Raw genomic sequence first — 24,371 nt, 5'->3', positions numbered from 1 at the left:
TAAGCGTTTCCATACGGCAGAGCAAACTCATGGAGAAACTTGGTTGCTAACGACTAGTTCTCTATACTAAATGGCATTCTACCCCATCCATTTGGTCATTTTGAACCACCCCCATTTTTCAACCAACTTTTCTACACGATTTAAACTCGTAAAAAACTCAAATTTGGGAAATGTTTTTATGATGGTAGCTAGCAAATATTGTAAAGTTACTGTTAGGACTTCGAATGGCGTTAAAATGTGGATCTCATTAGAAGAAAACGACACAAATCCTTAAAGTGGCATTTTGGACCATTTGACCCTACTTTGTTTTGCTGGTGTTGACGGTAAGTCCTCTCTTCGCTGTCTCCCTTTTAGAGACACGAATGTCTCCTCTTCGGTTCGACGATCAATTCCGATTATATCGATATCGTCCGCAAAACCCCGGAGTATGTGCGACCGGGTGACGATGTACCTCTTCTTGGCACGCCCGCTCTTCTAAAAGCTCCTTCGAGAGCAATGTTGAACAAAAGGTTCAAAAGCGCATCTCCTAAGGTTACGAAGGAGGTCGAAATGGGGGCCTTCCTTAGTCGAGTAGTTAGAGTCCGCGGCTACAAACCAAAGCCATGCTGATGGTGTCTTGGTTTGATTCCCGGTCGGTCCAGGATCTTTTCGTAATGGAAATTTCCTTGACTTCCCTGGGCATAGAGTATCATCGTGCCTGACACACAATATACGAATGCGAAAAAATGGCAACTTTGGCAATGAAAGCTCTCAGTTAATAACTGTGGAAGTGCTCATTGAACATTAAGCTGAGAAGCAGAATTTGTCCCAGTGAGGACGTAATGCCAAGAAAAAGATGCCATAACTCAATTATCTTTACTAAACAGTACGCCGGCTTGAAATCAATGAACAGATGGTGAGTCTGCAAGTTGTATTCCCGGAACTTATCAAGGATTTGTCACAAGGTAAACATTTGATCCGTTGTTGATCGACCCTCACGATAACAAGTTTGGTATTCGCTGACGAATAACTCCTCTATCGGTCTCAATCTGTTTAACAGAACACGTGACATTATTTTGTATGCCGTATTCGCGAGCGTTATTCCTCCTTAATTGGTACACTCCAGTCTGTGACCCTTCTTATACAGAGGGAAGATGAGGCCCTCCAGCCAGCTAGCAAGCAATTATTCTTCCTCTCATATCCTTAACAGAGTTCGGTGCAGTATTTCGTACAGCTGCTCACTACCGTGCTTGAAAAGATCGGCCGGGAGCTCGTTTTTTCCAGCAGCCTTACAGTTCTTCAACTCCTTAATCGCTCTTCTAACCTCATCTAGTAGATCTAGCGTCGGGGGTGTCAGCTATAAGGTGGGGGCAGCGTTTATGGTAACGCCGTCACTGCACCATCCTTAATCCTTAGACTAAGGAACTATTTCGACAACTCTAGCGCGATCTAGAACTGTCAAAAGCTGAAAAATTAAACAAAAACAAAGTACGCCTCTCCGTTTTCTCATATGATGTAAATTTTCACTCGTGGAATTTAAGGTTTTGATGACTAAAATCATCAAAAATCTATTGAACTGCGTAGCAAACCATATCTTTAAAGTATTTATGATTAGAAGACGGAAATTGAAAGTTTTTTTATCTTCTAAATTCTTAGAACAAATGCTTTGAATATGTTGATTATTTGGGGGTAAAATGAACCACTCGAGATGGGGGTAATATGAACACCTTGCCAGGGCGAATACTACCGGTTTTTTTTTCAGATGCCGAGAGTTTTCCGGAGAAAATACAAAGACAGACATGGACAGCCATCCAAATGGTCGTGGTTAAACGTTCCATCGATTCCGGATTGTCTGTGAGATATGCATTGATCATATACCAGATGCCGACAATCATACCGCCACTCGTTCAATTTGAATGGTGTTCATTTTACCCCCACTACATGTTCATTTTACCCCCAGGATATGTTCATATTACCCCCATTGTATGTTCATTTTACCCCCAAGTATATGTTCATATTACCCCCGTCACATGTTCTTTTTACCCACATGTTTCGAACATTGACTCTGTGGAAAGAAATTTTCAAAATTGTAATAATGTTGATAAATTCTATTTCCATCACAATATTTCAACTTGTTACATTGCATAAACATCCATCTTCAATTCTGAGCAATTGAAATATAATCTGAGAGCTTCATACGCAAGAAAACAAGAAAATTGCTTAGGGTGTTCATTTTACCCCCAGTTCCCCTATAGCGCGAATTTTGTTTTCGTCTTTAGGGTGGTTACGGAGCCCGTAAAAAGCCCTTTTTTCACTTCGTGGGTAATACTATTATCGCACGTCACTAAAGTGCCAAGGTATATAAAATCTTAAACTACTTCCATTTTTTCACCACCCGGCACCACTTCGCTACCAACGTCATGATTAGAACCACACTGTCTACCGGCGATCATGTAGGGAAACATGGTCCAAGACGCACTGATAGGGTGAAATGGCTCACCTCATTAAATCATTCCTAGAACGTTTCAATTTGTATTCCTTGCCTAACGATGTTAAAATATGTTTACCCAAGAGTTGCCTCCACAACCCTTGGATATAAACTCATAGATTTTTCCTTAAATTTCCGGTGAAGTTCAACATTTTTCACTTTGTTGCCTAAATATTAAGATTTTCCGCTGATTTTTTTTAAGGAATAAGCGTTTCCATACGGCAGAGCAAACTCATGGAGAAACTTGGTTGCTAACGACTAGTTCTCCATACTAAATGGCATTCTACCCCATCCAATTGGTCATTTTGAACCACCCCCATTTTTCAACCAACTTTTCTACACGATTTAAACTCGTAAAAAAACTCAAATTTGGGAAATGTTTTCATGATGGTAGCTAGCAAATATTGTAAAGTTCGAATGGCGTTAAAATGTGGATCTCATTAGAAGTAAACGACACAAATCCTTAAAGTAGCATTTTGGACCATTTGACCCTACTTTGTTTTGCTGGTGTTGACGGTAAGTCCTCTCCTCGCTGTCTCCCTTTTAGAGACACGAATGCCTCCTCTTCGGTTCGACGATCAATTCCGATTATATCGATATCGTCCGCAAAACCCCGGAGTATGTGCGACCGGGTGACGATGTACCTCTTCTTGGCACGCCCGCTCTTCTAATAGCTCCTTCGAGAGCAATGTTGAATAATAGGTTCAAAAGCGCATCTCCATGCTCCAATCCACCTAAGGTTACGAAGGAGGTCGAAATGGGGGCCTTCCTTAGCCGAGTAGTTAGAGTCCACGGCTACAAAGCAAAGCCATGCTGATGTTGTCTGGGTTCGATTCCCGGTCGATCCAGGATCTTTTCGTAATGGAAATTTCCTTGACTTCCCTGGGCATAGAGTATCATCGTGCCTGCCACACAATATACGAATGCGAAAATGGCAACTTTGGCAATGAAAGCTCTCAGTTAATAACTGTGGAAGTGCTCATTGAACATTAAGCTGAGAAGCAGAATTTGTCCCAGTGAGGAAGTAATGCCAAGAAAAAGATGCCATAACTCAAGTATCTTTATTGAGCAGTACGCCGCACACTGGGCCAGAATCGAAAAAACGCGGAAGCAACCTGTAGTTCTTCGGAATGAAGAGATAGACGTTTGATGTCTTCTGCGAAAATGATCTTTTCAATGAGGCCGATGTTTTGAGGTGGAGTCTTATTTTTTAGTGTTATTCGCATAAATGACCCATATGCCATTTGGGTCAAATGGCAGTTTAGGTGTATGGTTTCTTCGGCAAAGTTGATCGTTATTTTATGCTGAAAATAATTGCTGAAGACGTCAAATTTCCACGGCCTACTATTTTTTAAGTATAGGCATTTTTCATAAAAATGTGCTAAAATCCGTTTCAGGCGAATTCCTGTTCAGGCGTTGTTCACGCAAATTTGGAGAAACTTTAAAGCATGTCGTTGAATTCCAACTTTATTTTTCAATTTTTAAAACGTTTTACAAGCATTTAGTTCAGCTTTTATACGACTGGTCCAAAAATAATTAAAAACAAATAAAAATCAAAAAAATATTTTTCTAGGCGCTTTTAATGAAGTGTACACAATCATCATGATAATAACAATTATTTTTAAAAATCGCCTGGATACTGGATTCGAACTCGAGACCTTCCAATCGTCATCGGTATGCCTTGCCATCAGCGCCATCCTAGAATTGATGAATAAATCGTCCAGTGCAAAATATAAACCTCTCATAGCTGAATATTGATAATGTTTGAACTTCTATTCGACATCGTCTAATCAACACATGGTACGCTAATCAACAACTGAACAAGCATATTATTCAGCTGCTGTTTAGTGCTGATCCAAGCTGAGTTCAGTCGGAAATTTTTTGCGCACAGTGAGAAAATTTATGTCAATGATGGTCAAAAATAATGTTTATTTACACAAAGTGAAATCAGTCTGAAATGTTTAAGGTGAATATGCATCGAAGCCAAACCTCAAATTTTCAAGAGCACAAATCTAGAGAACCAGAAAGCGCAGTGGTTCGAGCTGAAAACCTAATCGATTGATCACACGCTGGTGGTAACCAATCGATTAAGTTTTCAGCTTGAACGGATGTTTAGTTCTTGAAAATTTGAGGTTTGGCTTCGATGCATCTTCACCTTAATCTTATTTCATAATAAGTTTTAGTTTGTTCAAAACTTTAATTTGAGTGATTCATTTACTTCAATTTGAAATTAATTGATTTTATAAATTATATTTATACTAGTGGTCCCGGCAAACTTCGTCTTGCCATCAAGTAGGCTGTTGAAAAACGCAATGAATCCTTCTATACAAAATGACAGCTCCGTTCACTCTCGTTTTCTCTACTTTTCCGGTGAATACCCTGGGATTTTTATACATACAAACACGTCGGAACCCTTGTGGAACAAAACGGAGAAATTATCATTCAAATGCATTGACCCGTTCTTAAGCTATTTCGTGACATACAAACACCACTCCATTTTTATTTATATAGATTATTGATTTGTATTTATCATAAACCTATTATGCATTAAAGAAATAGTCCTCTGTATGAATATATTTAAATTATTTGAAGTATTCTGAGGACTATGCGCCCAAATAGAAAAATGTTCGAATATCTCGACGCGTGGGATTTTTTTTCAGAAATGTCCAAGTAAATCATTTTTCGTAGATCGCACTATTCAGTTGTGTCAAAGAAATTTTCACTTTTCTTGTACGGAAGAACATCCCGAGCAGGCGAAAAAAGCTTAGCAATAGCAAATTATAATATGGATAGCAAAAAGTTACATTTACTTGATAGATATATTGCGGCGCTTATATTAAATCCACATCTAGCGGCGGCGGTAACGCGCAAAAGATATGCGCGCAATTCAAACGCAACGTCAAAATTCAAGTAGGCTTGGATTTTTTCGTTCTTCAAGGACGCAAATGCTTCAAATTTGCTAAATCTGAAACATTTGGTGATTTTCATTATCACTACGACGGTATATCAACATTCTCAGATAATCGCATTACGTGGATTTATCTTGCAGAGCACAATAATATATAAAAGATCTGGAAACGATATCTAAAATTAACTACATACAAAAAACAAACAATGTTGTCTTCAGATCTTTTACGTCAATTAAGTCAATATCACGCTTTGTTTGTCAGTGCTTCGCTCCTACTAGGAATACTTAGCTCAAATGTTTGTTTTTGTTTTTCAAAATAATCCTACATTTCTGGAGGCTGACCATGTTTATTTTCTGAACGACTATTTAAAAAGTTTTGAGAAAGCATAAGTTATAAGCTTTGAAATGCATTCGGAACTCAACACGAATTTCGGATATTTTGCCCATTTTATGAAATTTAGCTATAGTGTGATCGCTTTTACAAGGCTTATTTATTGCTGAACAATGTGTTTGTTAATCGTCATTTTGGCCTCTATTGGATCAACTGTTCTAATAATATACTGAAGCTGAATTAAGATTTAATAAGATACTTATTCAGCTCTTATTCATGCTTATGTTAAACATGTGGAAATAGCTGAAGTGCGACGCAAGTAAAACGTTAGTTCGTCTTCTGAATATCCTTTTATACATATACATTTGTTTAGTGGAATATTGGCTTTTTAATTGGGGGAAACATGTCTTGTTCAGCTCATTAGTAAAACAATCTTGACTAGTCGAATGAGAATCCATGGAAACGTTTAATAAGTGGCGAATCAACTTTTGTTCATTCCAATGCATAACGTTGAACATTGACCTAAGTTTGTGTTAAAAAAGCACTTTCTCAGCTCTTTATAGAGCAAAATTTCTATTCAGCTGTCATTACCATTATTGAACAATAATTAAACATGCATGCTTGTTTGTGGCTCTGAATTGTTAGTTGGGCATGTAATAGTTTTCCAATAAAAACAAAAGTTCAACATAATTATGGGCATTCTTGCAGTGTACTGGTAGCTAAATGTACTTATTTATTTGCTATTCGCAAAAACGCCTTAAGCGCCAGACTCATTATTTCAAAACCATTTCGGTCGAATGGAAATTTAGGTATATGATTTCTTCGGATAAGTCGATCGTTATTTTAAGCTGCAAACAATTGCTGTAGATGTCACATTTTCAAATGTGGCAATTTGACATCTTCAGCTATTGTTTTCAGCTTAAAATAACGATTAATTTTGCCGAAGAAATGATATATCTAAATTTCAATTCGACCGAAATGGTGCGATATAATGAGTCTGGCACTTAGGACCTTTTTGCGAATAGCAAATATACAAGCAATGTAAAATGCAAATAGCTAAGTACATTTAGCTACCAGTAAACCGCAAGAATGTTCATAATCATGCAGAACTTGTGTTTTTATTGGAAAACTTTTACATTGTCATATAAAATAATTTTTAAACTTTTTATAAACTTAGCATACTTCCAGACCGCATAGAAAAAAATATATTAAATATCATATCCTTGAAAAACTAAGACATGAATGCTCTGACCTTTCGTAAGTGGATGGCGATGAAAATACCTGCCCGAAATTGCCCGATCGCAAGAATGGCCTATACGCAATATCCCTGTTTTTTGAAAATTTTACTGAAAATATCAAACAAAATATTATTTTTTACCATCAAATTTTCACCAGACCTGCTTTATGTTAATAATTGAGATAATTGTAGGTAATATATGGTATTTTAATTAAAAAATACAAGCACAACTCAAAAATTTCGATTTTAAGCACATTTTTATGAAAAATGCCAATATTTCAAAAATAGTAGGCCTTGGAAATTTGACGTCTTCAGCAATTATTTTCAGCATAAAATAACGATCAACTTTGCCGAAGAAACCATACACCTAAACTGCAATTTGATCGAAATGGCATATGGGTCATTTATGCGAATAATACTAAACAATAAGACTTCATCTCAAAACATCGACCTCATTGAAAGGATCATTTTCGCAGAATACATCAAACGTCTATCTCTTCATTCCGAAGAACTATAGGTTGTTTCCGCGTTTTTTCGATTCTGTCCCAGTGTGCGCCGGCTTGAAATCAATGAACAGATGGTGAGTCTGCAAGTTGTATTCCCGGCACTTATCAAGGATTTGGCGCAAGGTAAACATTTGATCCGTTGTTGATCGACTTTCACGATAACAAGTTTGGTATTCGCTGACGAAGAACTCCTCTAGCTGTCTCAATCTGTTGAACAGAACACGTGACATTATTTTGTATGCCGTATTCGCGAGCGTTATTCCTCCTTAATTGGTACACTCCAGTCTGTGACCCTTCTTATACAGAGGGAAGATGAGGCCCTCCAGCCAGCTAGCAAGCAATTCTTCTTCCTCTCATATCCTTAACAGAGTTCGGTGCAGTATTTCGTACAGCTGCTCACTACCGTGCTTGAAAAGATCGGCCGGGAGCTCGTTTTTTCCAGCAGCCTTACAGGGCTCATTCATTTATTTAATAACGCTGAAATTGGCCATTTTGGACACCCACCCACCCCCTTGTAACGCTTTTTGTATGAATATTATTAAATTTTTGTATGGGCCGTAACATCGCGAGGACACCCACCCACCCCCTCTAGCGTTATGAAATTTGTGAATGGGCCCTACAGTTCTTCAACTTCTTGATCGCTCTTCTAACCTCATCTAGCGTCGGGGGTGTCAGCTATAAAGTTGGGGCAGCGTTTATGGTAACACCGTCACTGCACCGCCACGCTGGCAACCCAAGAGAGAGAAGCGAAAGGGAACGAACGGTTCCGCGAGTTAAAAAGTTTTTTCCCTCTATCACGATACGCATTGTCCGGAGCAGGGACGAAAAAAATCATGCTCACTATACTCAATTCACCGACATTTATGCCACCATCAAAGTAACCGCACTACCACCAATATGATTGTACGCATGAAGATGGCACAAAAGTAGATTGGCAAAACCTAGGACAGGACGTGACAGCTCAACTAAGACAGCCCGGTTGTTATTCAGTCGATAACCTTGACGATACAGAAGCCAGTGTTACCAGTATCCTATTAAGGCAAACCATGTGAACAAATTTAAATATCAAGGCTCTTAATTTGATTGTTTCTTGCACGCGTCATTCATTTAGTGCTATAGAGGATGCTATGTTTTTTAAAAATCAGTTTAAAATTCAAAACCGGTGATATTTTAGTGAGAATTGACACAATTTCCATTATATTGGTCTCAATTAGGTATTTTTTAATTATCTTGGTATTGTAGGAGCACATGCTTTGAACTTAACATCGTATATACATAAGTTTGAAACAAAAAGGTTTCAAGAAAAATTTCCAAACTTTTGATAAAAACTCTAATCTATGAACTAGCAACACGGCCGGGCTAGAAACAAAGTGCCCTGTTGCAATCCAACTAAACGATGTGAAAGTAGGCCTTTGTCAAAACGACCAATGAGAAGTGGTCTTTTTTGACAGGCAATTGGTTTCGTTTTTGTACTTTGACCTGTCACGTCTTGTCTTAGGGCAAAACAAATAACGATGCCCGTGTGTCGTTGGTGTTTTTGATAATCAGAAGCAGAAGAGTGTCAGTTTTAGAAAATTGAGTATCAATGATATTCATATTAATTAAAAAATATGCTGCTATACGGATAATGAACGATCCAATGCACGTATTGTCTTTAGTGTGCCTCGTGCAAAGATTACAATTTCCCGAAGCGGAATGTAAAAAAGTCAAGCTAGTTAGAATGAATATCATTTTTTGTTTCCGATTATCAAAAAGCGGTTGAGTAGCAGCAGGTTAAAAGGAAACTGAAAATCATGCGCAAGCGCTTTGTGAATCTTTGTTCTGTTGTCAAGGTGAGGATAAAAACAAATAAAAATCAACGAAGATTCCACCCAGCAAGTATCAATGTAGGCGAGGGTAGATTGAGTATTTTCGTCCCTGGTCCGGAGTGTCCCGGTGTTCCGCTGGCCTGTTGGGTGTCCGTATTCGTCGGTCGGTCCACTCTGTTGTCCCACAGGTTCATGGGCCCAGAGTTAGTGAATTGGGAAAAGTGTTTTTCCGGGACAGAAAGTGCTTCGCGGAAGCCATTAGTGCGCGAAAAGTTTTTCGGCGTGGGTACGATTGGTACAGTTCTGTCGGTGGTTGCATTTGGCTCGAGCTGCAGAGCAGCGCGCGGTTGTGATAGTGTGCGTGTGATTTGGAGCACTCGAGCAGTGCGCGTTTTGGTTGGGGACCGTTCAAATATTACGTAACGCAACAGGGGGAGGGAGGGGGTCTGACATTGTGCTACGGTCCATACAAAAAAATAAAATTTCCCAAACAAAAGCTGTTACGTGGGGGTGGGAGGGGGTCTGAAATTTTGCACCAATTTTGCATTACGTAATATTTGAATGAACCCTTGCTGGTGTGTTCGAGGCTGGAAGAAATTTCTAGCGTAACAGGTGAAAGAGGCCTGATTGAAAAGTTTTCGTTCTCGTCGCGTGTGTGTCGATCGGAGAAGAAAATGAGTGAGAAATTTTTGTTCGCTCGTCTGAACAACCAGAATTTCCTCGTGTAGAAAACGCGTAAGGAAATGTATTTGAAGCGCGAAGAACTGTGGAAAGTGATAAGAGACGCAGCACCAGAGCCCGTCATTGATGACTGGACGAAGAGTGACGAAAAGGCGCTGGCGATGATTGTCCTATATGTTGAAGACAGCCAGCTGAATGTAGTGCGTAGTGTTGCGACGGCAGTGGAAGCGTGGAATAAATTGAAAGATTTTCACGAAAAGACGTCGATGACGTCAAGAGTGTCATTGCTTATGTCGCATATGCAGCTTGAATATGTGCGAAGGGGACAATATCGAGAAGCACTTGTATGAGTTGCAAGAGCTTTTTGATATGTTGGCTTGCGCCGGTCAGGAAATGGAGATGCCGCTTAAAATCGCGATGATCTATCGCAGCTTGCCAGAGTCTTACGGCAGTTTGGTTACCGCTCTGGAAGGTAGACCGGATGCCGATCAGACAATGGAGCTGGTCAAGTTAAAACCGAAATCCGGTAGTGCGAAATCGTAGTAAGCGGAAGAAAGTGATTCGGCGATCTGTTTTGTGGCTGGAAATAAATGCAGTGGACCTTGGATTGTCGACAGTAGATGTTCCAGCCACATGACGAACGATAAGTCGTTCTTTGACAAACTGGCCGATGGAGAAGGCACAGTGAAATGTGTGAGCGGTGAAATCAGTTTGGTGGACATTCCGTTCAAAGACGTGTTATACGAGCCTGCACTGGACAGTGGACTCATTTCGGTGAGAAATCTCGTGAAGCGAGGACTGAAAGTGGAATTCAGTGGTTCGAGATGTGAGATCTTGTCCGCGCAAGGTAAAATAGTGGCTGTGGCGGAACCCCGTGGCAATCTATTCGCGTTGAAGGTTGCAGAAGAAGCTCGGCTGGGCAAGGAGGCTCGGCACCTGCAGAATTGCCAGCATACCTGGCACCGCCGGTTTGGTCACCGGGATCCGGCGGCATTGGATGAGATCCAGAGGAATGAGCTATCTGACCACTTCAAGATTCAGGATTGCGGGATCCGGCAGGTTTGTCAACCTTGCCTTGAAGGTAAATCATGTAGAATTCCATTTCCTAAAACCGCGAGCAATCGGACCCAACGTGTTCTCGACGTCGTTCATACTGATGTATGTGGTCCGATGGCAAACGTAACGCCAGGAGGTGCCCGTTATCTAATGACAATCATTGATGATCATAGTAGATACACCGTCGTGTGTCTACTGAAGCGTAAGAGCGATGTAGCTGATTGCATTATGAAATATGGCGCGCACGTCAAGAACATGTTTGGTCGGGCTCCATGTGTAATAAGATCAGACGGCGGGGTGAATATACCGGTCATGACTTGAAGCGGTATTATGAGCAGGAAGGCATTCAGGCGCAGTTCACCGCGGCCTACTCCCCTCAGCAGAACGGAGTGGCTGAGCGGAAGAATCGCTCACTCCAAGAAATGGCCACATATATGCTTCTTGACGCCGGCCTTGATAAAAAGTACTGGGGGGGAGGCGGTGGCTACTGCAGTGTATTTACAGAATAGGCTACCATCCCATGCCGTCGATACTACACCTTACGAAAGGTGGTTCGGCAGGAAACCGTCTCTTTCACATATGAAGATATTCGGTTACCCTGCATTTGTTCACATCCCCGATGTTAAACGGTCGAAGCTAGATAGTAAAGCTAAGAAGCTGCTGTTCGTGGGTTATTGTAGTGACTGGAAGGCCTACCGGTTTTTGAATACGCATACAAACGAGATCACTATCAGTCGCGATGCTCGGTTTGTGGGATTTCAGGAGGAGAAGGCACCTGCGCTAGGTGGTCTGCAATCGGCTAGAGAGGAATTTGTTAAGGTAGAAGCCACTAGCAGCCGTCCGAAGAAGCGAGTAGATGAAGAAAATCCAGAACAGCCACGGGACCAGGAAGAGTCCGAGGAAGATACTTTCTTCGACTGGGATGATGAACAGGAGCAACCCGACCAACCAGAAGCGACAAGAAAAGAGCAGACGCGGAGCACCCGAGGCGTACTGCCAAAGCGGTTAGAAGACTATGTCGTCAACGCGGCGATGTTGGCACAGGAGGAGCCAGCGACCTACGAGGAGGCAGTGGCCGGACCCGAGCAAGGACTGTGACAGGAAGCCATGGCGGAAGAGTACCAGTCGCTGATGGAGAACCGGACATGGAAGCTTGTTGAACTACCCGCCGGAAGGACCCCAATCAGTTGCAAATGGGTCTATAAGAAGAAGCATTATAGGCAACGTTTCCCGGTTCAAAGCACGGCTCGTCGCGAGAGGATTCTCACAGAAATTTGGAGTAGATTATGATGCCGTCTTTGCTCCAGTGGCGACTCAGACAACCTTGAGGATTTTGCTAACGGTCGCAGAGCAGAAGAAAATGCACGCCCATCACCTCGACGTGTATATGCAACAACCGAAAGGTTTTGTTATCCCTGGGAAAGAGAGGTTCGTGTGTAAGCTTGAACGAAGCCTGTACGGTCTCAAGCAGGCCGCACGAGTATGGAACGAAACGATAAGTGTGCTGTTGAAGGAGCTCAGTTTCACACAGTCGGTGGCAGATCCATGCCTTTACGTGAAGAGATTGCCCGATGGTGGTGTCGTATACCTCCTTATTTATGTCGACGACATGATTGTGGCAAGCACGGTTGAGGAGGAGATCAGGTCGATCGAAGAACAGTTGCGAAAGAAGATATCGTTGACGTCGCTGCGAGAGGTGAAACAATTCCTCGGCGTTAGAGTGACTAGAGACGATGAAAGATGTTTCAGCCTGGATCAAAGTGTGTTCATCAAGGTTCTTGCGCAACGGTTTGGCTTACTAGACGCTAAAGGTTCAAGCATTCCACTCGATCCGGGATATTACCGCAGTCGGGTGAATAGTCAACCACTGGATTCGAACGAGCGCTACCATAGTTTGGTAGGAGTGCTTCTATATATCGCAGTAAATACTAGTCCTTAGTTGCCGCAAGCGTGTCCATTCTAAGCAGCCAGATCAGCAGCCCGATGGAGATCGACTGGGTTGAATTAAAACGTGTCGTGCGATACTTGTTGAAGACCGCCTGCTACAAGTTGAAACTGTCTGCTGCAAAATTAGATCTCGTTGGATCCTGCGACGCGGATTGGAGCGGAGTTCCATCTGACCGCAAATCGAATTCTGGCTATTTGTTCCAGCTTGGCAAAGCAAAAATTTGTTGGGCAAGCCGGAAACAAACGAGCGTATCTTTGTCCAGCATGGAGGCCGAATATATGGCCTTTTTGGAAGCGTGCTGTGAATTAGATTGGCTGAGGCAACTGCTGGAAGAAATTGGAGAACCGCAACAGAAGCCAACTACTGTACTAGAAGATAATCGTAGCTGCATCGAGTTTGTGGAGACTGATCGCAAATCAAGAAGATCCAAACATATCGACACTAGGGTGCACTACACCAAGGATCTGGTCGATAAAGGTGTGGTGGCTCTCCAATATTGTTCGACGGAGGAAATGACCGCGGACATCCTAAAACCGTTGGGAGAGGTGAAACAACAGCGATTCGTGGAAGTGATGGGGCTGGTCAGTACCGATGGCCGGACTGTACCAATTCCGTGACGTCGAGGAGGAGTGTCAGCTATAAAGTGGGGGCAGCGTTTATGGTAACGCCGTCACTGCACCGCCACGCTGGCAACACAAGAGAGAGAAGCGAAAGTGAACGAACATTCTTTTTATACCCATTAGTCTGTACCCGATATACGAAAGAATAAAGACGTTAAGAGTAAACGGTCCCGCGAATTAAAAAGTTTTTTCCATCTATCACCATACGCATTGTCCGGAGTGTTCCGGTGTTCCGCTGGCCTGTTGGGTGTCCGTATTTGTCGGTTGGTCCACTCTGTTGTTCCACGAGGGCTCCACAGCTTGTCCATCGTTGCTGATGGTTAATCTGTTCTCAGACGCGCTCGTGTTCTCTCCGTTGAACAATTGCTCAAAATGCTCTCTCCACCTGGCAGTAACCAAGATGTTGTCTGTCAGCAAGCTACCTTCACGGTCATTGTACATGACGGGAGACGGTGCTGTTTTTCTCCGTACGCCATTGACAGTTTCGTAAAATCTCCGCATATCATTTTTTTCCATGTTGTATTGCGCCTCTGTAATGATATCGTCTTCATACTGCTTTTTCTTTCTGCAGTGAATTCTTTTCTCAGCTGCTCTAGCTACCTTGTATCGCTCTCTATTCTGCCGGGTACCAGACACTAACATCCGGCTTCTGGCAACATTCTTCTCATCCGTTGCATTCTGGCACTCCTCCAGGGTTTGGAGGAGACGGATGTTGCGCGGGCTGCAATGCTGCTGCAAAGAACGCGACTAAACGTGGAACGCTATAGAAGGAAACGAACGCTTATAACGGGACAAAAAGCGCCGCCTAGAAGAAGCGGAATGCGAAAAAATGGAGTAGCTGCATCTTCCACAAGAAACGCGAAAGTTGTACGAGAAGCTTATCGAATCCCGAGAATTGGACTTCGTTCCGAAATGTGTAGGGATAAGGATGGAAGCATCTTGACCGGCGAACGGACGTGATTGAAAAGTGGAAACAGCACTACGACGAACACCTGAATAGCACGAATGGGAACAGTCGAATGGGATGAGTGGAAGCTGTGGTAACCGGCACTAGCCGAACTCAATTTTGCTAGAAATTGCAAAATTAAATCAAAGGTAATCGTTCACCCCAAAAGTCGTTGACAAACTCCACGCACCTATCGACGGCTGAAAAGCAAAAAATAGCTCCGTTCACTACAGAAGCAAGGGGCCGTATGCCCCATTTACAAAAAGGGCGACAAACTGAAATGTAAAAATTATCGTGAGATCACTATCCTGAATGCCACCTAAAAAGTGCTATCCCAGATTATCATCCGTCGTCTATCATCAATAGCAAATGAGTTTGTGGGAAGTTATCAAGCTGGTTTCATAAACGGCCGTTCCATTCTCACACAACATCTTACTTATGGGAAAAGCGAAGTTGATAAGAAGTTTCTGAGAGCAGCATTGGATTCAACAACCTCAAGTTTACTGGAGACACATAATTTGATCTTTCTGTGTTGTTAGTGGCAGGCCACAAAATTAAAAAAAAAACTGGAACACAACTGGCGAGCACGATGCGGTTACCCTATTGGAATAATCTTCTTGCAATATGAGATCTATTTAAGGCTCAAGAATCCATCATTCAATCATCAGCAATCATCAAAAATTGGAAACCACCCAAGTAACCACAAGCATTATACCATTGCATTAATTTGGTCGAAAGTCAACATATTTTGCATTAATAATGTTATCATGCATTTATTCAATAACTGTCAAGCAATAATGCAGTTGATTAACATTGTAAATGCTTTGTAGCATTATTTTAATATAGCATTATGCTAAGCGTTTAGAGTGATTATACAGTTATGCTGTCATACAAGATTACATAACCTCATTAAACGCACTCGAATCTGTAATAAATAAATAAGACGATCGAGCACGTTCGCACTCGCTCATTACGTTTTGTGGGATATGGAAGAATAATGAAATGACTTTCTTCCATCTCGAACCCCCATTTCATGATCTTAGGATATATGTATTCATTGAAAATTGTTGTATTTTATCTATGAGACTCTTTTATTCATAAGCAGCGAGAGGAAATGTCGATCAATTTCTATCCCCTGAAATCTGTTTAATGCGCTAGGGCTTTGGTTAAGTTCTGTTATTTGCTTTACGAGAAAGAATGGTGATCAAATTATTGTTTCATTTGGTGAGGAAAGGAAATCAATCGCCGAAGAGAATTCTTTCTATTCGTAATAACTGGACGAATAGTAATGTTAACACACACGGTGGCTTCGTTTATAAGGAACTTTTATCCTACCTTATTACATCAGCAGCTTTAGCACAGGACACTAACGCGCCAGGCATCCAGCACACCATCATCCTAGTTGTGGGTTCGAATCCTGATTCCAACAAAAAAAAATCATTAAGCTGGTAAAGAAAACCATTGAGAGGTAGTCAATGGATTCATTGTTTTGTTTATTTTTAACGCAAGCCCTAAACATACATTATTTTAAGCTAATATACATCACGAACCCTAAATATACAAACATAAATGCTTTATTAGGGCTTGTGCATTAAAACTGCTTTACTAAGTATTGCATTAATTTGGTTGTTGTGGGGCCCTTTCCCACTTTAATTATGCTTTATAAAGCTCTTAAAGGTTATGTCACTTTAAAACAAAATCTGATAGCATACTATAGAGCAGACATAAAGTATTCATATATAGCTTCGTGGTTACTTGGGCAGTTGTTTCGTTCAAATTTCAATCAATCCTTATGAAAATCTATCATCGTATTTCAGATAGCAAGTACAATGCAATGATAGATTTTCTTGAGCATTGCTTCAATTTTGAGCAAAAAAACTGGTTTTGAAAATTTGTAGAACGATGATGGTTATTTTCCTCTTAAGATGAATAACTTTGTATGACGAAAAAGTCTGCATGTTACTTCTTACAATTCTTTCCGAATTCCCTGGAAAATCTACTTAATTTTTTTTGTTCATACAAACGATTGCTGCTGGTCATTTCGTGTATACATTTTGGCCACCACCTTCGATCAATTTTTACATGAGCTATCCAGAAGAATCAGCTATTTGTCGAACAGTTAAACAATAATCATTTGTCCATACCTCCGACAAAAACTGCACTCTTCTTCACAACCATCTTGACATTCTTACTTGTACTTTAGCTGAAGGTTAATGACAATTCCTATCATAAGCATTTCATCCTGCACTGAAACAAGCGTTGCAGTAATGAGAACCATGAACGTGTTTTTAAATTTACTATTCCAACCATGATTGAGCTATCATGAACGCTTTTAATTTGCGTTTTGTTCTCTCTCAATCCAACCGCGTCGATAGCCGAGCGGCTAGCGTTCGCGCTTGGCAATCGCCAGATCCTCGGTTCGATTCTGGTCTGCTGCAAGTTTTTAACCATGATATAGTAATTTTTACTATACAAATGGTGCCATGGTAGAATTGAATGCACAAAATATTCTAAATAATTGCGAATTTAGTCTGCACAAATCAAGTGGCGTTGTGTATTTAATTTAACCCTCTGATATAGTATTTTCAACCGCAACGCTGTTCTCAGTGTGGGATTGAATCCCAGAACAAATCCCGCTCACTGAGATTGAAAAAAGTTTGGATTCGAAACGATCCTGCTTATTGAGATGAATTCAAAGCATGCTTGTTTAAATCTCAGAGTAGAAAGATGATCTTAGAAGACTGCACCTGTTCATCGATATTGAAGCGGATTTTGATAGCATCGACTGCAAAGAGCTATGGATAATCATGTACCAGTACAGCTTTCCCAGGACGTCCATAAGACTGATAAGGGCAGCGATGGACGGTGTGCAGAATAGCGTTAAGATTTCAGGCGAACATTCCAGTTCGTTCGAATCCCGCCGTTAATGAACTAAAGAGTGGAAGTCGCGCCTAATATGGGCTCCAGAAGAACCTGCAAAAGATTCACCACCGCACCGCACAAAATTTACCATGTGCAAAACGCTAATAAAACTGGTGTCCCTCTATGAACATGGAGCAAGGACCAAGCTGGAAGAGAACCTGCAAGCACTTAGAGTGTTCGAACGCCGGGTGGTTAGGACCATCTTTGGCAGTGTGCAGGAGAACTGTATGTGGCGACGGAGAATAAACCACGAGCTCGCTATGCTTTACGGCGAACCCTGTATCCAGAAGTTGGCGAAAGCCGGAAGGGTGTGTTAGGCTGGGCATGTTGCAATACTACCGGACGACAACCGTGCGAAGATGGTGGTCGCGTCGAATCCGGTTAGTACAAGAAGGCGTGGATCACAGGAGGCTTGATCAGATGCAACAAGATCTGGAGAGCGCGTGTCAAAATCAAAGTTGGAGGGACACAGCCATGGACCGAGCAAAATTGGCGTCACATCGTTAACGAGGTTTTATCAAATTAATTGATGTAACACCAAGTAAATAATAATAACTAAAGGCATTTCGCCGTGATCGATACTACTCGGCATAGTTCCCGACGGTGAAACTAACCTATTTCGATGGAGATTTCCCCGAAGGAGGAATATCTCCCGAAACCGGGAACGATACGCGTTGTTCTTACTTCGTTGTTGGTCGGTAGAGTGCCGACGTCGGTCCAGCGATTCCGGTGGTGTGGACTGTAGGCCGTAGCGTGTGCGTAGTACATCAAAAGACCTTGAGTAGTCCTAGCATTGCCAAGAGCATAACGGAATCATAAAGTCAGGGAAAGTTAAGCCAGGAGGAAGCTACACGGAGAAATATTTTTACCTAATTTTTGAGTTTACTTTACCCAAAATTAAGTATATCGATTATAGTTTCAACCCAAAATCTCTCGGTTTTCTCTTTCTCCCACATGAATGTTGTCAAAAATAGAGAGAGCTGCATCTACCCAATGGGGGTACTTTGGCCCAATAAGCCAAATTTGGGTAAATGCAACTTTTCTTATGTTTGGGTCGAAAGAACTCAATTTTGCGTTAAATCAACCCAAAATTGAGTATATTTTTCTAATGGAATTAAAGCCAAACTACCTAGTGGGGACCTTGGAAATTTAGCCAAAATTGAGTTATTGGGCTCAACTACGGAATGGCGTTCCCAGACAACCAGAAATCGCATGAAAGTTCACGTTATAACTCGTTTATCCATACTAATTATATCAAACTCGCAAAACACCGTGGATAAACTCGTCAAATTGATGAGTTTCCTCGCATAAAACACTTTTTTTCTGAGCTCATTTGCACATTTTGTTTCGCCTCGTACACTCGTACAAAGTAAGTCGAATCAATTCGTAGCAGCTGTCAAATCAACATTTGTTATCATAAGTTAAGTCGCATAAGATCACAGGTTAGTTCGGTGGAATATTTAAACACTCGCATTTTATGTTATTATTCATCACATAATATATGCACGCATATCGCCTCCACTTTTGTACGTAGAAAGCCTTTTCGCGACATCTTATAAGTGAAATTTTGCACATACAAAGCCTCCAGGTGATTTCGTTATGCGTACATTTTGGTTGTCTGGGTTGAAACAACCCAAAATTGAGTTGAATTCCGTCTCCGTGTAAGAGCGAGAGGAGTCGCGATTGAAGACCGCCGAAGAGCGAACCCTGGCGTCAAAAGAGAAACAAATGTTACTGCAGAACCATTGAGGAGCGTCACCAGAAAAAGGGAATAAGAGAGATAAAGTGGATTGTGGGTGATAGTCTGTAAGGAAGTGGGAAGAACACCTGTATACATGTAAATTAATACTAAAGTGGGTTTTAGTGTTGCAAATTCGGTATTCAAGTAATACTTTGGTCGCACGAGCGAGAGGCAGTGTAGAAAGGGAGGATCTCAATGATGTCGGATAAGCTGCTGCCCCATTACATACAGGTCTTTACAGATTTTTCCGGTTCTTATTCTCGATGGACATGCAGAACAATGGAGGCCTTCTTAGCCGAGTGGTTAGAGTCCGCGGCTACAAAGCAAAGCTGTCTGTATTCGATTCCCGTTCGGTCCCGGATCTTTTCGTTATGGAAATTTCCTTGACTTCCCTGACCATAGAGTATCATCGTACCTACCACACGATATACGAACGCGAAAATAGAAACTTCGGCAAAAAAGCTGCTCTCAGTTAAAAACTGTGGAAGTACTCAGAAGAACACTAAGCTGAGAAGCAGGATCTGTCCTAGTGATGACGTAATGCCAAGAAGAAGAAGATGCAGAACCCGACACAGAACCTCCTATTTATAAATTGCCTTATTGGGTGTGATTCACTATAAAATTAATTGGTAAAACTACAAGCAGACAAGTGAGAAAGGTTGACCTCAAGGGAAAGATCACTAAACAATGACATAGCCCGATTACTATTTCTACTTACCAAGAAGGTAACGGCACCTTTCCATAGATTGTACGGAGACCTATTAGATCTTAGATCAGCATAAAGATCCGGGCACTGCTCGATCTCCTTGATCACCTCACTGAGGTGTGCGCTCTCTAGATTGTTTTGTGCGGAATCAGCCGCAGAACAGCAAACCAAGGCTTCGTCGTTCATGAATCCGCACCTTTTCACTTCTGCGGGTGATTTCCCAGTCAACTCGTCCACAATGCCAGGACATTCCGGAATCGTTAAACAAACTCCCGATTCACCACCTTCAAGATTGCATTCGTCTCCATAGTAGATGTCCGAGTTATTGAACTGAACTAGAATATTGTATGACAATAGATATGAGATTGAATGAGTCATATTGATTATATATTCAAAACTTAGAACGTGACAAAAATAGTGCCGATTGTACCGAATTAGTTGAGAAACATATCATCTCACCGTTTTCTCCAAAGATAATACTGTCTATCCACTTTATATACGGTGAAATCCTGGTAAACGTAGAAGGTGTATTAAGGCCACAATCATCTCCTTGACTGTTGATGGCAAAGACGTAGTCATAGAAAACCTGCTGCAAATCTCTAAGCTCACGTGACATCGCTGATCCGTGGTTTGACTGAAAAGATTGAGTGCATTAGTTAAAATTAAATAATGTCAAATAATTGTAACACGGTGCCCCGCCAAACTGTCTGATTGAAAAAAAAATCAAAACTGACGGTGTAGTTGCATGTAGGTAGAGAAAACTGGTTTTAAACATGTTCAGTGGTGTTGGTACTGAGGTAGTACTTAGGAACCCGCAACTTGCAAAAGGACACGAGATCCGCCCTGTAAAAGACGCCGATATTCGGTTTTTCCATATTTGAACAAAAGTATCGTATAACACCGAATACATAAATACTATATGATTCAAATGTAATGTTTTAAGTGATAGTAATAAAAAAACTAGAAAAAGAATAGAGACTAAAAGCATTTAACACCTACCTTACAAGTGCCAGGGACAAGAGTGGCATCTTCTCCAACACAAATTTGATGTTTGGATAACATCTGAGGACAATCCTTCAATACCTTCGATATCAAGTACAGTTCAGTTTCGGTTCTGTCTTTCAACAGTAGTTCAACCCTATCCTCTAGGCCTTGGACCGTCCTTAGCGGGCCATGGCCGTTAGTTTGGAATTCTTTTATTTCAGTTGAATCGTGCGTCCATAGACATGCCGGTCCGAAGTATTCGTCAAATCTTTTAGAAATGAATTATAAAAATATAGAATGTTTGAGCATTTGAGTTAATTCGAGTAAACTTACTGTAGTTCAACTGGATCAAGAAGCAAAATGGCCAAATCATTCTGCAAAGGTGTTTTGCTGTACTCGGGGTGTATGAAAACCTGTGAAACCGTAACCTGTTCTCGGTAATCGCTTTTTTCTTGCAGCAAATACTCCGGATCAGAAGAAAGATAGAATTTCTTTTCTTGGCGCATTTGAACTATGAGTGATTCACTAAAATGTAGTTGTTAATCGAAGAGTTTTCCATTAATATCTACATTTTAGATAGTAATCCACTAAACTTACTCCTTGAAGCTGTCGATACAACTCGCTGAGGTCAGCACAAATTCGCGATGTATAAGAGTTCCGTAGCAATTGTAGGTAACAACAGTTTCTATCAAAGGATCTTCAACGTAGTGTCCAATTCTAGCTTTGTATTTATTGTTTGCAGAAGAGGAAACATAGGCATTCTGCATCTGTATCGATTGATAACCCTCAAAACGCTGGACAGCGACGCGATCTTCGTACTCTCGAAGTCTGTAATATTTTACAGCACATTCTGTAATCATTACGCGAATGAAGGCTTCCTGAAGATTGAGTGCTCAATTTATAACATGCAAGCTTACCTAATGGGTCAACTGTGATGCCCGTTTCCGTTTGTATCCAGTCCAAATATTGCGATACTTCCAATAAGGATCCTTCATTTCCCGTACCCATGGCCAATACAAACGGATGCGTTCTATAGTTGGAAATAGCTTGAACCTGTACAAACCCATTGATATTCTTAAGAATGCTTTCATAACACTGACTGCGCCCGCTGCGTTTACATTTTGTAGTACTTATTGTGAAGTTATCGTTGTGGTTATCTGGATTGGGATAATTGTCTATAGAATTAAGCTTAGTGTTGTAGATAATACTATGAAATACTTACTTCTGGTAATGTACTGAACAGAGGAGAAACCTTCCGTGGTCGACGAGCTCCAGAAGCATGCGGGTATAGTTTGCTCATCAATGCTGCAAGTTAAAAAATATGTTAAAGTAAAAAAAAATGCAATATGAAGGTTTTCAATTAGGTATGATAATGTGATTTATTGATTGTTGTGGCACATTAACCTTCCTGTCTATGACTTACTTTTGGCAACTAAATATTCGTCATCTTTGGTTCTAACTTCGACATTTCCAGCCAAATTCCTTGAAATATAGAAACAACACCACCAAACTATTCAAGTCTTATATGGTGAGAGTGATTTACTACAGTGAAAATACATCTACGTTCCAACGCTTGATAACGCTAAAGAATCATACAGAATGATTTATTTTGTATGCTCTCTGCTGGGTTATACTTCACTGAGGCCTTAAGTGTCCGTAATATGAATCAAAACGGTACCCGCTTCAAACCAATTTTGGACCCCTCCTGTCCACGCTTTTTCCGTTACCAAGAGAACGGGGAAGGGCAGGGAGGATGTCTTAGTCTCACCCAAGGATTGTAAGACCAACTTCTCGGAAATTATCAACGTCAGGACCTATCGCGTCCCAAACATAGACCGCCGCAATACAGCCTGGAACGACTCAAACGACATCTAATTACAAAAATTGCAACACTTTTCACCTCTCCGATTTATATGCAATCAGAGAAGTAAGAAAGTCCCATGGTAAAAATATGAGGATAAAAGAAATTACGACCTAACACCATTTAGAACAAATCGCGTTTTTAGAGATTCAATGTTGTTCATTGTCAATTCAAGCTTTGATATGCTGTTAGCGCTACTTCGCTGTACGACGAAAATAATTTGAGTAACGACGAAACGGTTTGTCTGTTCAAATTTCAAAATGTAAATAATGTAAAAAAGAAAAGATTTCGGCTCTGTTATGCACTACGGCGCCTGAGCCTGCCAAATAAACGAGATAAGTAAAAAAAAGAAACGGTTTGTCTGTGTTTAAAGTATTTTCTAAATGATGAAAGTCATATGCATTATACAGTAAAAGCTCAATTAGTCGATTTCTGAACAAACCATTGACTCATGGAAATATCGAGTAACGGAACAGAAATGCTTTTAAAAGCTGATTGAGGAGACCATCATAGTAACTATTCTCTCGTTTTTAGAATAATGGAAATTTATTGAAATCATGTCTTAAATTGACACAGTTTCATATACCTAGCGAAACTTGTTTTAGAAAAATGCATGTTACAGTTATTGAATGGCTTAGAACATCACTATTGTTGCAGAGCCCGCATACAATCAACTCTCTTGATATTGAAAGAACCATAGAGTAATAGAACACAATATCAGTGCAACTGAGGTTCATGGGACCATATAACTAGCCGTAAGAACTAATTTTACTGTGGTTCTATATTAATATACGGAATACCGAGTTATGTAGAGTTGACTGTAATGTGTTTTACGATTAGCGAGTATTTTAACATTTCACCAATTAATGAACAACACTACTAATAAAATATAGCAAGCCATTACCTTAAATTGGATCTCAGCTGCAGTAGGGCAACATCAAGGCCAATGTGGTACTTGGTGTTGAGAATTCCCCATCGCGGTTGTGTTACGTTCTGGAAACTGATAGTCTGAGGTTGCTTCTGCGCGCATTCTTTCGTCGTCAGAATGTGTAACTGATCTACGATAACACCGACACAATTCGACTCTTCAACAGTATCAAGTTTAACGACATGGGAAAACGTCTTGTCACGGTAGCGTTCTGCAAATATGGAACTGGCCAGTCCTCGCTTGGCATACGGGAAATTCGTATAGGGACAATCTGGAACCACAACAATACTCATGAGGAAGGTGACCACGCAATAAAACCTAATTAAATCGAACCTTTCACACTTTGCTCGTTATTTGGCATCAGCGGATTGATCGAAGTGGTTAGCGAAAAGGGCACACTTTCCGGCAGCAATTCTGTACCAAAGAACATATTTGAAGAAAACACACACGTTAGGTATTTCTAGTCCGTGGTTGAGTCAGGCTTACACTTTACCTCCATTGACGGAATTTCCAGCAAACCGGCAGACGAAAAGTATTAACAGGTTTACAAACCGCTTCGCTACTCTCATCTTACCATTCATCTTTGTTGGTCCCTGACATTCACACCGATCACTGAGCTTGTAGTATGGAAATTGATCTCAAAACTTGTCCGAATACGAGTCTACTATCGATCGCGCGTCCAAACACATTGAGCACTGGGTTGAAACTGGAGGCATCATTC

General features: G+C 41.0%; 1 protein-coding gene across 2 annotated transcripts in view; it reads right to left on the bottom strand.

Annotated features, from left to right (window-relative positions):
- Positions 1–24,371, bottom strand: part of LOC5567079 — a 26,339-nt gene extending 1,968 nt beyond the window's left edge. The window contains exons 1-10 of one of the 2 annotated variants that reach the window (XM_021857246.1): positions 24,144–24,371; positions 23,984–24,064; positions 23,627–23,921; positions 22,084–22,166; positions 21,779–22,018; positions 21,459–21,711; positions 21,195–21,386; positions 20,877–21,129; positions 20,337–20,511; positions 19,890–20,212 (exon numbers count right to left, since the gene is read on the bottom strand). In XM_021857246.1, the coding sequence (XP_021712938.1) occupies positions 19,890–20,212; positions 20,337–20,511; positions 20,877–21,129; positions 21,195–21,386; positions 21,459–21,711; positions 21,779–22,018; positions 22,084–22,166; positions 23,627–23,921; positions 23,984–24,064; positions 24,144–24,231 (1,983 nt within the window). In that variant the 5' untranslated portion in view covers positions 24,232–24,371. The remainder of the gene's footprint in view (positions 1–19,889; positions 20,213–20,336; positions 20,512–20,876; positions 21,130–21,194; positions 21,387–21,458; positions 21,712–21,778; positions 22,019–22,083; positions 22,167–23,626; positions 23,922–23,983; positions 24,065–24,143) is intronic. The other variant, XM_021857247.1, reaches the window with a different exon arrangement.

This window comes from Aedes aegypti, chromosome 1, assembly GCF_002204515.2.
Source record: "Aedes aegypti strain LVP_AGWG chromosome 1, AaegL5.0 Primary Assembly, whole genome shotgun sequence".
In the NCBI taxonomy this organism is placed as follows: Eukaryota; Metazoa; Arthropoda; class Insecta; order Diptera; family Culicidae; genus Aedes; species Aedes aegypti.
The sequence above is the reverse complement of the archived record's forward strand: the minus strand, read 5'-3'. Positions and strand labels throughout refer to the sequence as shown.